Here is a 16262-nt window from a genome sequence, read left to right as displayed (position 1 = left end):
TCCGGCTTTTTTTTTTTTCCTGTTGCAAATATGCAGCCTATCAAACAAAACCTCCCCAAGAACAGTGAAAACTGAACTGAGATGACAAAAAACCCTTATGAAGAAATAAGCAATGTGGTCAAGTATTTGATAACAAAACCAATCTTAGTTCATAAAACTGGCAAAACCATTCTGCTTTACCAATAAGATGAAGCTTTCTAAAATTTGGAGCATTTTGATTAACTCAGAACATCTTCAATGGAGTAAGGCAGCTGAATTAGGGGTGCACCTCTAAGCCACAGGAGTAAACAGGTCATGACATTATTCAGAAAGCGTCTGTTCCTTCAAAGAGAATGACTTCACTGTTAGGCATGAATCTGAGTGCAGGCTTCAGATTCTTTCATAACAACATGTACAAGAACAGCCAGGAGTTTCCATCTGCCATTTCAAGGTGGGATTGCGCAATTTCGAGCATTCAGCTTGCAGTAACTTCTTCAGACTGAAGCTAGACACAAAGTCATTAGAGCTTTCCTCTGTTCAACACAAATAAACTCTACAAGTTGTGGAAGAAATTGTGATGGATTTTTCTATAGAGAGTATATTCCATTTGTACTGGGAAGTATTAACAATATCTTATAAAAGCAGAGATACAATTTCACAGACATTTTCAATTTTGTGAACAAAGTTTATTTCGCTCTAAACTAATTTCTACCTCCTTTGTCCTTGACTAACATGATAATGCTGAACTTGTGGTATCACACTCTTTTGCCAAGGCAACATGCAATGGCATTATGAACAAAGAAACAGGAATTCCCTGTGGGACAAAAAACAGAAGTCACAGATACAAAATTCTCATTCAAACACAAATATCTTTAGTAATAGGAACAAATAACTATTACCCATTACTTTCAGTTTATTAAAGCCCTTTTCCAGTTTAACGTGAAATATGAAATTGTCCATTTTAAAGACATTGCATCTCTTCTGAATCAGGTCTTTTAATATTGTGAGCCTTACTGCACCACAGATTAGAATAAATGACTCCTGTTTTAATTCTTGATTCATAGAAATACTTGGCTGTCAAACAGAGGACAAGTAGTGCACCAGAAATTAGTTATTCTGGAGAGAGAATCATGAATGTGTGGAGCTAGTGCTTTAGCTTTAGTCACCTGGAAATGTAATACCACTTCCGCTAATTTTTTCATGCAACACAAATTCTGAACATAATCTGAACATTTTCTTTTAAGATATCGTTACCACAGAAGATCATCTACTCTTTAAATTCTAGTATTATAGCTGCTATAGTGTTTAGCAAATAATTTATACATACATTCTATGGGGGAAATAATAGACACCACATGACAGACAGATGTACTGAGGTGTACTAATGGACAGGAACACGAAGTGTAAACTACTTCTGTTGGTTTGGTTTGTTTTTTGTTTCCTAAACTGTAGAGTTCCTATACTGAGAACCACTACCTTTGTAAAAAAAGAACAAGCCTAACATTTTCTTAATAAAGCAACTTGAGTGGGGAAATATACCGAGTCTGTATGTAAAGTGTAACCCATAATCACATGGATAATCTACAAGAATGTGCTAAAATGAATGTCACATTCACATAAATTAACAGCAGTATTTTGATGTAAGTGGCCAAGAAAATATTTGTGTTTTCTAACTAAAAATGTCTTTTTTTTTTCTTTGCTCCTAAAAACTACTTCCTAAGCTCCATCTACTACCTCAAATGTACTGTTAATTTTACACAAATGACACACCTGTAGATGTCTTTCTGAATTACTGTATTCACAGAATACCCCCAGAAATTTTCAGAGTGTATTTGACTGGGGTAGCCAAGTGAAAATCAGATTAGCTATCTATTTGTGGAAGTTAAGAGAAAGAACCTCCACACAGCAGAGGAGAAAAACACTGAGAACAAAGCAGAGCAGTAACTGTGACCCGAAAATTGCATCATCTTTCAAGTTCTGAGAAAATATCTTTATTTAAAGTGCGTGTCTTGTGGGAAAAGAAAAAGGACTGGGAAACCAGCACTGGCTCTAGGGGCTTTGATTATTTGAACTGAAAAGGGGCAATAGCTTAAAGAAAGCACACCTAGGAGGTACGCTGAAAGAGCAAATGAAGAACAGAGGCTGGAGCGTACCAGAACATATGGAAGCTGAAGGCTAAATGAGTGGCACTTACAGCACAGTAACACAGCAGTTCGATAGCATTTTCATCTACTACAGGTTCGTGACCACAGTATGAGATAAGTGTGATTCCTGAACACTCTTTAACAGGTTAAGATTTTTATGGGGTAACATAAACATATTGGAAATCTTTCTTTCAAAGACTGGGAAGGTACCCTTAATACACCTCTGCCTCATTATCTGTGAATGTCCTGCCTGCATAAAAGTCAAATCCTACTCTGAACCCCTCCTCTCCAATTCCATCACGGATTCTGGAAGCAAGTACTACACAAGCAATGAGCTTTAACAAGAAAAGCACTTCTTATGTTGGTTTAGCTGTACTGGATCTTTCACTTTTCCTGTATGTAATCGGAAGCGTCCTCTCTGTGATGATTATTGTTTTACGAACCTGTTTATATTCTCTCTTGTTAAGAAACTGTCTTTTCTTCACATAATGTCACATGAAAGCCAGCTATAAAAGACATGTGACCACCATAATTCAACACTTGGCCTTCAGGCACTTCAAGAATATCAGTAACAGAGTTTTTCCAAAAGCTAGCTAGGATGATTTATTTTAAAACAATACTTGAAACAGAAAGAACTGCCTCTTTAAGCTACCATTCTGTAGATATGTAAAAAAATTTGCAGAGCACTACCTAAACATAGGAAATATTTTTCCCTCTAAACAACACAAATTAGGGAGCTGGATTTTTTATTAGAAAAATTATTTTAGCAAACTGCAAACATGTTTAATAGTGACTACTTCAACCTGACAACATCAGACATGAAATGAAACCACTATTATTGTGACTTAAGATACATCAGTAGATGAGATGGACATCTCAGATGAACTGTTCTAAGAGAACATAACTGAGTTGGAAAGTAATTTATAAATTATTTTACAATGGCAATTAATCCAATGCAAAAAATGGCTGTCACTTGTACTTCATAAAAAATATTATGGTTTTCAATAAAAGACCTATATTCTAGTGCTAAAGTAGTAAAATTAATCTAGTCTAGATCATTACTGTGCTACTTGCATCGTTAGGTGAACATAAAATAAGAAAACAGTGTACTTTAAAATAATTCATATAAGGATTTAGATTCTTTAAATAGCAACATAATCCTTTTTACTAAGAGAGCAGGTATTGAGAACACATTTGTCCTGAGCTCAAGGCACTGAAGTAGAATTCAAAATTTGGGATCTGATTTGAGAACAGAGATTTGGGCAGATTTGCAGCAATCCTCCAGTATTACCTCAGTTCCCCATCTTTAAACTGAGGATAATAATTCACCCATTTCTTGTTTGCATTATTTAATTATTCCAACTGAGAAGAAAGCTCATGAAAATCAAATCCAAGGTCTTCTGTTGCTTATTTATTCTGAACTTCGATCTATGATTATTTGCATCAGGGTAGCACCTACAGCCTCCATCTCATTATTCTAGAGGCTGTACAAACATCAAAAGGATAGCCCTTAGCTTCAAAGAATTTATGATCTAATGAACTGTGATAAATTACACTAACCTCTTGGAAATGCACAGCACAATTTCAGTTAGCATCTCTGAATGCTACTGATAAAAATCAATATAAAACATTGAACTCCATTCCTCCTTGTACCCATCATTCTAACAGCACTCCTACTCTCATTTAAACATCTCTTAAAGAAAAAAAAAAAACAAACCACAAACAAAAACACTCACAACAAAAAAACAAACACTCAAACCCAAATCCTGTACCTAGTTTTGAAACTTCTAAAATTGATTTGAACATGAAGTACACACATGCAATTTCGGTGAATGCTTTCTCATTTTGAGAATGGGTTTGCTTTTAACAGTTGCAGTTCCTCAAAGCTTCATAAACTGCAAGTTGGGATATGGCCTCTCAATTCTGACTTAGGAAGACCTACACATTCCTGACCAATGAATTTTCAGCAATAATCCTATATACACGAGTAGACAAGACTTCCCTAATCTTATTAACAGAATGCTCTAATTAATGTGATTTGCTGAGTTACTTATCTCTGTCTCCCTAGCATCTCCCATTTTAGCAGCATGTAAGCGCTAAAGCAATAGTAAGAGATATGGCTTAGGGATATTTTTAGTCCATGTTTCAAATTATCTGTTCCTTCAAACGCAACCCTTGGTTCCACGCATATCTTTAAGATTTGATGTACACCCTTGTTTCCACATTTTCCCTCTTTTCAGTAATACTACAGCAACAAATTGAAAACCAACTTGTAAAACTACAGGAACTCTCTAGAATTTATTTCCCTTAAGGATTCAGAATGAAGAAGATACTACTTATTCAGAAGTATACAGTACAAAAAAAATTAAAGTTTAGACCAATGTAACTCATCACTCTCTCCCTTTTAGTGGCTGTTAATAATTTCTAGTGAAAACGCAAAACATTTTAACAATGCTTTACAAACTAGTTCATGCAAATATTTCCCCTTTATTATGTCCCAAATCAGAAGTGATCAGTTCCTATAGTAAGTTACACCTAAAATTCTCAGGTTCAAAGTTCAAAACACTTTTTAAAATCGGTCAAGGTTGGCTTTATACTTTCTGAATCAAAGTAATCTGAAGGAGGCATTTCTGACAGAAATATTTATTACAGTTCAGGATCCACAACTGACCAGTGTACGTTATTATTTTATTAAAGTTAATAAACTCAGAGACTGCAGCTGGTGACTTGTCCAATGGTTTCTTGAGGATGAATCCTCATGGAGATCAGTGTACGTGAAACTTTCTTTTCTGAGTGGTGAACAGCCTGCCTGTTGGACAGATTCCTGTAGTCTCATTTTTGTTGGTAAAGTTTTATGTCCTTGTAGAACTTTCTGTTCAAAAAGTTGTGCCATTCTCTTATTTTCTATATCCAGTTCTATTTATTTTTCTAGTTTATTTTGGGAGAGTTTCCTAATTATTTTTGGTGAATAGTAGATGTAAGAAGGTGGTCGTAGCTCCATAAACCTAGCAAAGGCTGAGCAAAGAGAAACACCCGGCTTCGTTGAAAATAAAAATAGGAGATGAGGAGGAGTTAATTCATCTGCAGGCCTGACTAATTTAAAGCAAGAACAATCTATAAACTTCTGTGGGCCACCTAGCCCATGAGTACAATAATCCAGACGTTTGAACTCTACAGCCTATTAGTTCCAGTGTCAGACAGGCAACCCACTTGACGGTCCAGAGGCTAAAAAGCTTGTTTAAAGAAACTTTGCATTCTCACAGCTGACAGCTCACATGGAAATATAACTGCAGAAAGAATCCCTGGAGGGCATGCTAATGAGGCTAATTGGTAGTTTCAAGCAGACTTAAGGAGAGGCAAGGGAATACATATCAGCAACAGAGAAGGAACAGAAAGGGACACAGAGAGTTGAGTAAATCTTTGCTGACCCTAAGGTCTTTAGAAATTCCCTCCTTTTTCTTTGCACACCTTTTTTTTGTTAATTCTGTTTGGACAAACCTCTGAGTTTTGTTCAGTTGTCTTGAATGGACGTTCATATCACTCACTGCCTATTAGCCAATTGATGCCTGCTCTTGCCCAGTGCTGAGGAACTCAGGACTCCAAGTACCTTTCACAGTAAAGTGAAGATTTATACTCAAATACTAATTTATTCTTCTCTGAAGAATAAGAAAATGACATTATAAAAGTGATTACAAAGCTTCTAGTGATTTTGAGTCTCTTGATTCCAGAGTCTTGTTGCTCAGCTCTTTTGAGACAGATACTGGGGAACGGCTGTGATGCGTCTGATTAAAATTTTTCATTTTAAATCTTCTGGTTAACACAGTATCTTTAGAAATATGCTTTAGATGCTGTGTTCAATCCAAAATGCTGTATTATGAAGAATTGCTGGTAAAAGAGAGTTGCTATTAGTACTACAGAAAAACTTCTGCTTGCCTTTTTCATATATCATACATATATATAAATACATTCTTGTACTTTCAGAACTTGTTGGATTAAGACTTCAACATATGACTGTCCTACATTCCAAACAGCTCTTCTACACCAAGACTAGTGGAAAGAATTGTAACTTATACAACAAAAACAATCTAAAGAATGTACCTAGCACAGATGGGTCTCTGGTACCATTCTGTTAATCAGTATACTCTGTTAATCATGCCATCAACACAAGTGTTCTTAACTGCAGACCATGCCAGATAAATCAATATTACAGAATCCTCTGCTGCAGATTTTCAAACTTAACCAAAGCAATGCACATAGCCAGGAGACCAAATCTTACAGTAAAAGGCTACAAAAAGCCCCGAGTCAGAAAGAAGTTTCTCATATAAACTATGTGCCTCATAATTCAGAAGTCTCATGAATTCCAGAAGTTTCACATTCCAGCCCTTCTGCACCTCAGATTCCAAGATGTAACAGAGAAAAAATATCCCATTCTTAAAGTAAAACAAAACATAAGGCTTAATATTACATCTAGGCCTGATTTCTCCCCATATCTAAAGAAACTGAGAAATCTAGCAACAACCTGTGCTCCAGAAATTTTAGAATCCTAGTTCCTAACGCTAACCACAGCCCTCTACAACCAAGAGACCAGCTCTGTAGTAAGCGGCAACATACAGCATTTTCCAGGCTAATCTTCAGGCCCCACAGAATAAATTAGCCCCTTGTAGTTTTATCGTTTCCTTTAAGCTGCATTCACACTCGGAAGCTTAAACTAAATCTAACTTGGATGTGAAAGACAGCTAGATCAACTGCTATGGTAGTAGAAGCCTTCTAGTAAGAGAGCAACATGAACTTTCATCTTAAAGCCATGGGCCATGCAGTAATCAGCCAGCCTGTGTAACTCCCAAAAGCGTTCTCTAAGAGTTGACTGCACAATGCCAGGCACTACTCAGATACAAAAGGGACTGTATGGAAGGTGGACAAGGGGACAGGCTACTTAGGAGGAATACAGAAACATTTTCCAGGCATGCAGGGATGAACTTAGAAATGCCATATCTTAGCTGGAGCTGAAACTGGTGAGGGATGTGACAGGCACCGAGATGGACAGGAAAACAGACCACAGCGTATAGCTAAGGGAGCTGCATTTCTTCAGCCTGAAGATGACGAGGTTGATGTATGTGTGCGCACACATGGGAAAGGCTAAGAGTCACTAGTTGCAGCAAAAGAAATTACATCTAGAAAGGAGGGGGAAAAAAAAATAAATCATAATGAGAGGGATTAAGTACTGGAATAGGCTGCCCAGAGGCTGCGAATCTCTTCCCTTGCAGATATTTAAACTTGATTGTGTGAGGCTCTGTTGCATCTCACCTGATTTCAAAGTCAGCCCTGTTTTCAGATAGGAATCAAATGGATCATCTGCAGAGGTCCCTTCCAATCTAAAATATTCCAGTTTCTTACATTCCAATTCCCAAAGCAAATCTTAACACAAGTGCAATGTAGCCAAAGGACAACTCTAATATTAAAGGAATCATAAGGCATTCCATCTTTCTAAAGTTAAGGGTGTTTCAAAGTCCAACAATGAGCTAAATCCCTTCCAGTTTTCTATTTTCAATCCAGATTATAGTTGTCAGATATTATATCTCCAGTGCCAAATAACTGATTCTAGAACTTTCTACCAAAAAAAGTGTCTAAAGCTGTTAGCTGTTGAAAAATATTTCTTCCCTGATGACGGAACTGAAACTTAGACTGCTCAAAGTCAGAGATGAGGGAAAAGACTGTAATTAAGGAGCCAGGGTGCTAAAGAGAATGGATGTGAAGGCAATCTATGTGAGAGAAACAAACTGCTTGGATACAAAGGAAACTTAAGACTTGCTCAGAATAGGGAACGCGCCAGGGCTGTGGTAGGTTACAGATCAGCTTCAACGCAGACTATGGGCTCTGTCCCAATCTTGCTTCACTGCACAGTTTTAATATATTACTTCATACGCTACTGAGAAAGGGACTTAAAATACTTCTCAGATCCTATGCTGCATACACTACCTTTAATTGGTGCGATCTATTTTTTCTTCTTGCCATGAAATTATAGCTTCCATCTCTTTCTTGCATTGCAAATTTGTTTCATACCTGTAACTGAAGTTATGTCATACAGACTTTTCAAGCAAAATGGAGCTTATGAAGAGACCAAGCGATCACAAGCAGAACTTGAGAGAAAATGAGAACTCTGGAGAATAGATCAAAAGCTTTTGTTTTGTCTTTCAGTTGCAGTTTGTAATGTATTGAAAAACATGAGCAGTATTTTTTCTCTCTCCCCTATTAAATTCACTGATTTTTTTTTTTTTACTAGAATATACCAAAAACATTTCAATTAAAACACATGTGCTCTATTGATTGACTTTCCTGTCAGAGGAAAATAAATGAAACATGATACATTACATTAAACTGTCTTGCATTACTTCAGAAGTATTGAAACACTTTTTGGTTTCGATTAGCCCTGAGCAGTCAAATGACGATGCCATGCCAGGTACGGATACAGAGTGGGTGCAGCAAATAGGCTGTTTTCTGTGGTAGCAACTATGCTATTGCACAATTTGCCCATGCACCTGGGAGGACTTTGAAATAGCACATTGCAATCGTGCCGGGTGGACAAGACCAAGAAGGTTATCAGCCCTTACACTGACTGTGGCTCACGTTTGCCTAAAATTAGCTGTAATATTTGTAAACTAAAAGTTACATAATCAGGTGACGTACCTTTATGAACGCTGTCTCTGCTTGCAGTACATAAATGTATTCATCTTCATATTCATCTATTACACTGCAGAATTAGCAGTATGTGTACCCGTAGCATCCAGATATAAACCGCTTCCCACCCCTAGCCCTGCACTCTGCAAGTGTTTATCACCTCGCTGAATTTTAATTACTCGGATCTAGGCATTCTGTCTCATGTATATGCCTCAAAATGATACAGTTTTTTGCATTTGTGTATGACACTGGGAGCTTCAGTCAAACCTAAAGTTCTCTGTGCAAGCTACACACAAATGGACCTTAAGAAAGAAAAATTGGAATTGCTCATAAACTTCATTACTTTCTTGAAGTGAACCATCTTCTGGAGAGTAAGAAGGATCTGTAGAGCCTGAAGTTGCACAGCTGGGTATTTTACACGTAACTGACAGAGGGCTATATACACCTGGAAAGAGACTATACACATGCCAAAACCGCACTGTTGCTATTCGCAAATTTTTCTAAACACCTCAGCCTGTGTTCAGTCATAAAAGACAGGAGTATTCCAAGTATAAATAAGCCACATTTTTCAAAGCTTTCAGACAAGCAATAGTAAATGGATGTAAAAGACAAAACTCTAGGTGCAGACGCACACAGATACCGTAAGCCACATGCCCACTAATTCTTGCAAAAATGGCCTTGACGTGCTGAGGTGTAGGGGTTACTGTGGGCTACTCAAGGATATGCAAGATGCATTCATACAGTCTTTGAACTTCTGTGCATTCACAGGCAAACGAGACAAGCAACTGTCTGCAAATACTATTCAATGTCCATTACTGTAGAGTCACACACTGTTGATGGAAAGGGAGGGGTGGGTCTGTGCTCAAAAGACTGGACCAAGACTCAGGAGATGTATACTTAATTCCTCCCCCTTTACAAACTGGCTATGCAACCTCAGGCAAGACAGACTGACAGCTTTTCAAAAGCACTCAATACCCCACAGAGCCTTCTGAGGAACTAACAAATGTTCAGATTTTAAAGAAGTTGAAATATTCAACAGTTTTCACAGAGACAAATGACAATAACTGAAACTACTTGATGCTGAACAGTTAAAATGCAGCGCCGCTCCTTCAGCTATTTATGTGAGATGATGTTTGTTGCTGTGGAAAGTTTAGACACAAACCTTCTGCACAGTCTTTTATTTTGTAGGATATTTGTGGACATAATGCTATCCCCTCCTACTCCTCTCCCATTTTAAGTCTGTAATCTTGTAAGCAAGATGGAATAGGTACGCCCATTTCCCTGAAGCAGAGAAGTCTGTTGACAGTACCCTTTGCAGATTCTAAATATCTTATGTTCTATTTACATGATTATTCATCTTCGGTATAACAAGCCCCAAGTTTAATGACTGTAATGTATCAAGAAGTTCAGATTTGCATTTCCTTGTAAAATCATAATTTTCTGCTTTCATATTTCATTCTGATATTTTCACAATACTCATTTTTCTTGTGCTTAAACACTGAATTAACTATGATTACATCCAAGACATTTTGATACTGTAATGAAAATTAATTGGAATTAAGGTATTAATTCTAATTATAATAAATTAAGCATAGGAAAATGAAATTATTTCTTGTAATGCCCTCTATTTCATTAGTTTCTCATTTTCAACATTTTCATGCTCTGACTGGAATATCTTGCTATATCTAACTTCACCACATAAATTTAAGTATACTTTTTAATAGTGTGCCTTGTATCTCTGTTTACTTGGAAAATCTATATAAACTTTTCTCTTTGATATTCTTTAATTAATTATTTTTACTGACACAAACCCATGATTGTTCTGTAGTGTGCTGACTGGACAGAAAAAGAGAAATTGCTAGTATAGCTATAGCAACAAAAGTTTGCAGTAGAAGTACAGTTTATTCCATGAAAATGTGGCTTTGACAATACTATACACTAATGATAGTGATAGGTAGATATTCAAAAGACATAATTGTACCTAGAGCACCGCTATGGTAGTTACATCAATTAGAAGCAGCATGATACTTTTGACCTAAAATTCTTGTCCAAAATGCCTGCTCCAGAAAAGTATTCTCTGTCATTCCTCAATGATAAAAAAGTTGAAGGAATAAGAAATGACATAAAGTTGAAAACCTAACTAAACTCTGCTTATTGTACTACAGTGAACATTAATACTACTAGGTACTGCCAAGCAAGGTCTTTTTGCAGAGTATTTATTACTAATGCCTTTTTTTTTTTCATCTTTCCTACAGTTGCAATACAGATTCAAGATCTATATTACACAATTGAAAGATCATCCATGAAACTGCACAGCAATTCACAATTAATTGCCATCAAAACCCCAAAATAATACAAAGTGAGAGATATTCAACAGTCTTTTTTGGGAAAGCTTTGCTCATTTACCTTCAAAGTTTCATCAAGAATCATAAATATGTACACGACAATATAAAAAGTTTTAAAATAAGCCTGAAGTAAACATTAGGACAATAGCTGTCTCAGCACTAGAAAGCCATCACATCTCTTGGTAAAATAAACTCCTAAGAGTTTAATATGCCTTCATGTTATTATGTAAAATAGCAGCTCTTCAGCCCACTGTAAGGTCAAAGCTACCAATGCCAACTAGTAGCCAACATAAACACCAGGCTTGCAAAGCAGAACCTCCAATCTGCAAAATGGAAAGATGTGCATGTGGAAATCTGATACAAGCCAAAAAATATTCAAGTGACTATAAAAGGGAATATATATATAATTTACTACAAAGAGACATAGTAAACATTGCTGTTTTGGGCAGTGGCAAGTTTTTATTAGCAGAAAGACACCTCTCAGGGTCGTATCAGTTATATGCTGACAACAATCAGTCCATTTTTAAGGTTGCAGTCAGATTCCATTATAAAATCACGCTTTGATCACTTATGTTTTGGAGAAAGGAAACTGGCCTAAAATCAAGAGAATTAACTTAAGGGCAAAAGAGAACTTTTTTCCCCTACAGTATGGAAAATAACACAAACATCTATTCTTAGTTATGGAACATTACAGAAAAAAGATGACACAAAAGAGAAATTTTGGCTTGCCTTAGCATTTTATGTCCTGGTAACATGAAAACTGCCATGCTACTACATCAAAATGAGTCTTGTATCTTTGTATTTGATAATACACTATCAAGATTCTAAGTATATTTTTTGAAAAATGATTAACATAACCAATATGCTTTCATTTGGAGTGTTATATTCAAGAAAAATATAGGATCACAAACTAATGGCAAAATTCAGAAGGCCCAGGTTTCACCTCCAGAGCATACCGAAATTTGTGGAGTCTTATTATCAGTGCCTTCAGTGAGATCAAGACCGGGGACATCAGTCAGATTAAAAAAAAAAACAGAAATAAACAAACAAAAAACAAAAACCACAAACCCAAACCAATGATGACAGTAATCAAAAAACCAAACCAAACCAAAACCCCAACCTTCCCCCACCAAACAATAAAAACCCCAAACCCCATACACCCCCATCAACTTAGGCCATACACCAACTCATGCCAAAACCCAGCAAATTTCAAAATAGCAAGGACCATGGGGACTGGGTATGCTGGAGAGAGAGAGAAACAAGAGGCTTTTATATTTAAGGGCCTCCTCAGGAGACTTACGGCTCCTGGATTTTACTTCCAGAAGAAACAACTCTGCTCGCATTTTCTTGCAGAGACTTATTGCCATAAATCACCTTGAGGGTGTATATCCTAAGAAATACCAGACATTACTAATTCTCTATTAAAGAGTCGTCTCCAATTTGTAGAAAAAAGGCCAGTTGTCTATATTGCAGAGTTCTTTTCATTTCCAGTTAACTTTGCTAGGATTTTCTTTAATAAGGTAACAGTAAACTCATGAACTGCATTTTATCAACAAGTCTTCTTTAATTCTTAAAGATGTCTTAGGAATCAAGTAAACAAAAAAAATCCCATCTTTTCTAATTGTTCTTAGTAAGCTCTCCTTTTTCTGATCATCTCAGAAGATTAGTGTCAGAGAAAGGATTTTTGTGTCGTATAAAGAAGAGAAAATACTATTTTTCATCCATGGTAATCTGCATTCAAAAAATCATGTAGCAGAACACAGTTCACTGGCCCATGGAAAAAGAACATCTCTGGCATTGCTTTCCATCAATTGATTTGATTTTCTGAACATGTCATTCTTCACTCACCTAATTACCTTTTGAAATAAATCAGATAAAGTGTTGTCTTTTCCTCCCAACAAATTTTAAAGTTGTATGAATAGAATGTTACAGAATTGGAAATGGAATAACATGAACATTTGGGGAAAAAAAAATAATAAGTCTTTTTCAATACCTGCCTTCTGAGTTTTTAATCATTGTTTCACAGTGTAGTTACAAGGTATGAAATCAATGGGATATTTTAGTTAAAAATCAAAATGTTACAAAACCCAAATAGGGTACTAATAGATACATGCTTTCCTTTTTAAAAGGAAAATATTGCAAAACTTAATGAAAACAGTACTTGAGAATTGAGGTGGAAACATTATCTAGATTTAATAACGTTATTATGCCTGCATATGCCAGCTAACCTCATAAAAGCTGTGTAAATTGATGCTAGGTCTCAATAAAAAAGGCAATCTGGAAATCCCATACCCTTTACACTCCAGTTACAGAGCAGAACAATTTTTTGCTTGCTTTGGAATAATGAATCAAATAGCTGACAGTTCTAAATAATAATTTTCTATTGCGATCCAAATGAAAAAATGGGTAAAGTTTTGTGGTTGTTTTTTTTTTTAAAAAGCATATGCTGTAGTACATTGCAGCTTCCTGCAAGTATTCTGACAGACCTTGAAGGCCAACAGCACGGAGGCTGAGGAGGTCCTGTAAGGTCAGAGCCCACATTAAACAGGAGCAGAACTGGATAAGACACTTGGGCATATATTAGCCTAAATAAAAGGAAAGACTTTTTTCGACCAAGAGGCTCTCTAACAAGGCTGAGAACAGACTTCCTTTGTATTGGAATTCCCCATTCCTTTTTTCTACTCCAGAAGTTGTTGATGCTGCTATTTCTACAGTTATCACCATTCTATCACCTTTTCCTTTATTCTAAAAACTTTTTCTGCATAGCTGTACTGGCATCTATTCACAAGATACGCTCTTAAGACAGATAATGCGACATGAAAGGTGAGGGAGATTTCTTTTTTTCTCTTGAAGTAAAGACCAGAAACGAACGGACATTGTTCAGTGCATTAATAGAATTCATAGCTTCAGCTTGCTCTTAAAACAGATGGCATGGTCACCCCAGCAAGTATTCCTCCCTCTGAAAAACTGTAATATAAAAGCTAAGGTGTCTGGCAATGCTATGCTATTAAATCGTAATACATCCTTTGGTCAAAAATTCAGTTTGAGAGCACACAGAATAAAAACATGTTCACCTGGCAACTAGCAGAACAAGACTGAAATTTCCACTACGAACACTTGCTTGCTGTGTGGTAATACTAAGCAAAAAAAAATTATTTCTCAGGCCGAGACTCAGTTCCCTAATCTTGGTATTCCCTGCTGTTGTGTTTGCAATTTTCATTTTTATATTAAAAAATACCAATCATACCAGCACTTTATCCAGAACAGACCATGGTGGAATCTTACCGAATTATCCTCCCAGTTTAGGCAGGCAATAGCCGATTAGCGAGTTTACTCTGAGTTATGCTGACTACTGCGCATTCCCTCCTCCTTTTAGGAAATCCTTTTCTAAGTTGTTAGTTTGGGAAGATGAATTTCCCGTGAACAGATGTCGTTAGACTAACTGAAATACTATTGTAGAACTACGTTATAACTGGGATGAGAAAGCACAAGTAAGCCTTCTGTTTCTACTGTGCAAAAATTCCAATATTATTCTACCATATTTCCAGAGTATTTGACATTTCAATATATCCAGCAGATAGGATCATTACTCATTGTCTTTGCTATTGTTCAAAAGAAGTTTGTGCCATTAATTTTAATTTTTATAGTACTGTAAGCATGCAGCCTGATGTTAAATTCTTTCGCACTCAAAATTTCCATCCCCTTAGCATCCATTAAAAGGAAACAGATCATCAAGCAGAAGAGGAACACTGGTTTGCTTTCTTGAAAACCATCAAATAATTCAGAACAAGAATCAATCAGTCGTTATTTAAGAAACAGAAATTTTTCATTTGCAAAACAGACATTTTCTACGTTTTTCTTCACTATTTCATTTGGCTAATTCATGTCTCTGCAGTTTTCAAACGAAAAGCAAGATAGAACGCGTCGTGTTCTAAAGGTAAGAGGACAAAATAGCTTCATGTTTTCTTACCTTTGCATTATAGGGAATATAATGCTTTGATAAGGCTTCAGGAGTGTGCATCCATGTTTTGTCTACAGAAAAGCAAAATAAAAGAAGCACTGAATAGGTTATCCAATTGTTAAATTAACTATTATAGTATCTACCTGGAAAACATCAACAACCCTCCTTCTACTCAACTAAGTTATCTGTCTGAAGTTGTTACTGGGGCTGGAGGTAAACGCAGCATATCTCACAACTTCCCAAAGAGTTACATGAAAGAACCTGGTTATTTCTCTTGGGCACATTTCCCACTTTAACCAACTCAATTTACCATAAGAATTCCAACTCCTCCCCCCGAATATATTTTCTGGTCTGAGGTTGTTTGCTGTTTCTGCATCAGATCAGTATTTTCTGTATCCTATTGTTGTTGTTTAAAGGATTGAGCGCCTGCTGCACTTCTAATGATGTGCTTTTTTTGACGAACTATCAAGACATTAAAGGGACAAAGGAAATTATTTTGGAAAAATTATCAGAGTGGTAACTGATAGAAAAAAGCCCTAATCCTTCTACAAGAAAATACAGCAAGTCAGATTGGGGTAACTGATTCAGAAGTTTAGATCTTCTTTAATCTTTCCTTACATATCCTAAATAAATTTGCATATTTTCCTTTAATGATTTTCACATCACAAGACTGCGCTATTGTCTTACTTCTCCTGCTGCATGTTTCATATGGCAACATGAGGAGTTCATTATTTATGAAATACATCTTCCCTCCTTCTTTTTAATGGCCATTTAGAATGTCCTACATAATTTAAGGTGGAATTCCAAACATTAGAAAAAATTTCTTTTTATTAGAAGTTTAGAAACTAATTTTTAGAAGTCTTTTCATTTGAAAGCATTTAAGAAAAAAAAAAGATGTTTCAAAACACTAAATTGTATTCCCAACCACATGAGAGATTCTGTAACACTAGGTAGTATTTAATACTCCATATATTCAATATTTAATAGTACTTTCTAACATGAGACTATTCCTGTTTTAATTAGCATGAATTAAAGTCACAAATCTGGACTTTTATTGAATTAAGTAACAGAATAATAGCTTAAAGTAAAATTCTGCCCTTAGATATTCACAGACAATTCCCTTTGCCTTTAATGGGAGTTGCAATTGCTAACTTTTTT

General features: G+C 36.1%; 1 protein-coding gene across 2 annotated transcripts in view; it reads right to left on the bottom strand.

Moving 5' to 3' along the window:
• The window catches only part of GULP1 (GULP, engulfment adaptor PTB domain containing 1), a 69450-nt gene extending 54281 nt beyond the window's left edge, over positions 1 to 15169 (bottom strand). Inside the window, exon 1 of one of the 2 annotated variants that reach the window (XM_009695130.1) lies at positions 15114 to 15169. In XM_009695130.1, the coding sequence (XP_009693432.1) occupies positions 15114 to 15164 (51 nt within the window). In that variant the 5' untranslated portion in view covers positions 15165 to 15169. The remainder of the gene's footprint in view (positions 1 to 15113) is intronic. The other variant, XM_009695131.1, reaches the window with a different exon arrangement.
• Positions 15170 to 16262: the final 1093 nt, after the last annotated feature.

This window comes from Cariama cristata, unplaced genomic scaffold (assembly GCF_000690535.1).
Source record: "Cariama cristata isolate BGI_N322 unplaced genomic scaffold, ASM69053v1 scaffold11722, whole genome shotgun sequence".
Classification (NCBI taxonomy): domain Eukaryota; kingdom Metazoa; phylum Chordata; class Aves; order Cariamiformes; family Cariamidae; genus Cariama; species Cariama cristata.
The sequence above is the reverse complement of the archived record's forward strand: the minus strand, read 5'-3'. Positions and strand labels throughout refer to the sequence as shown.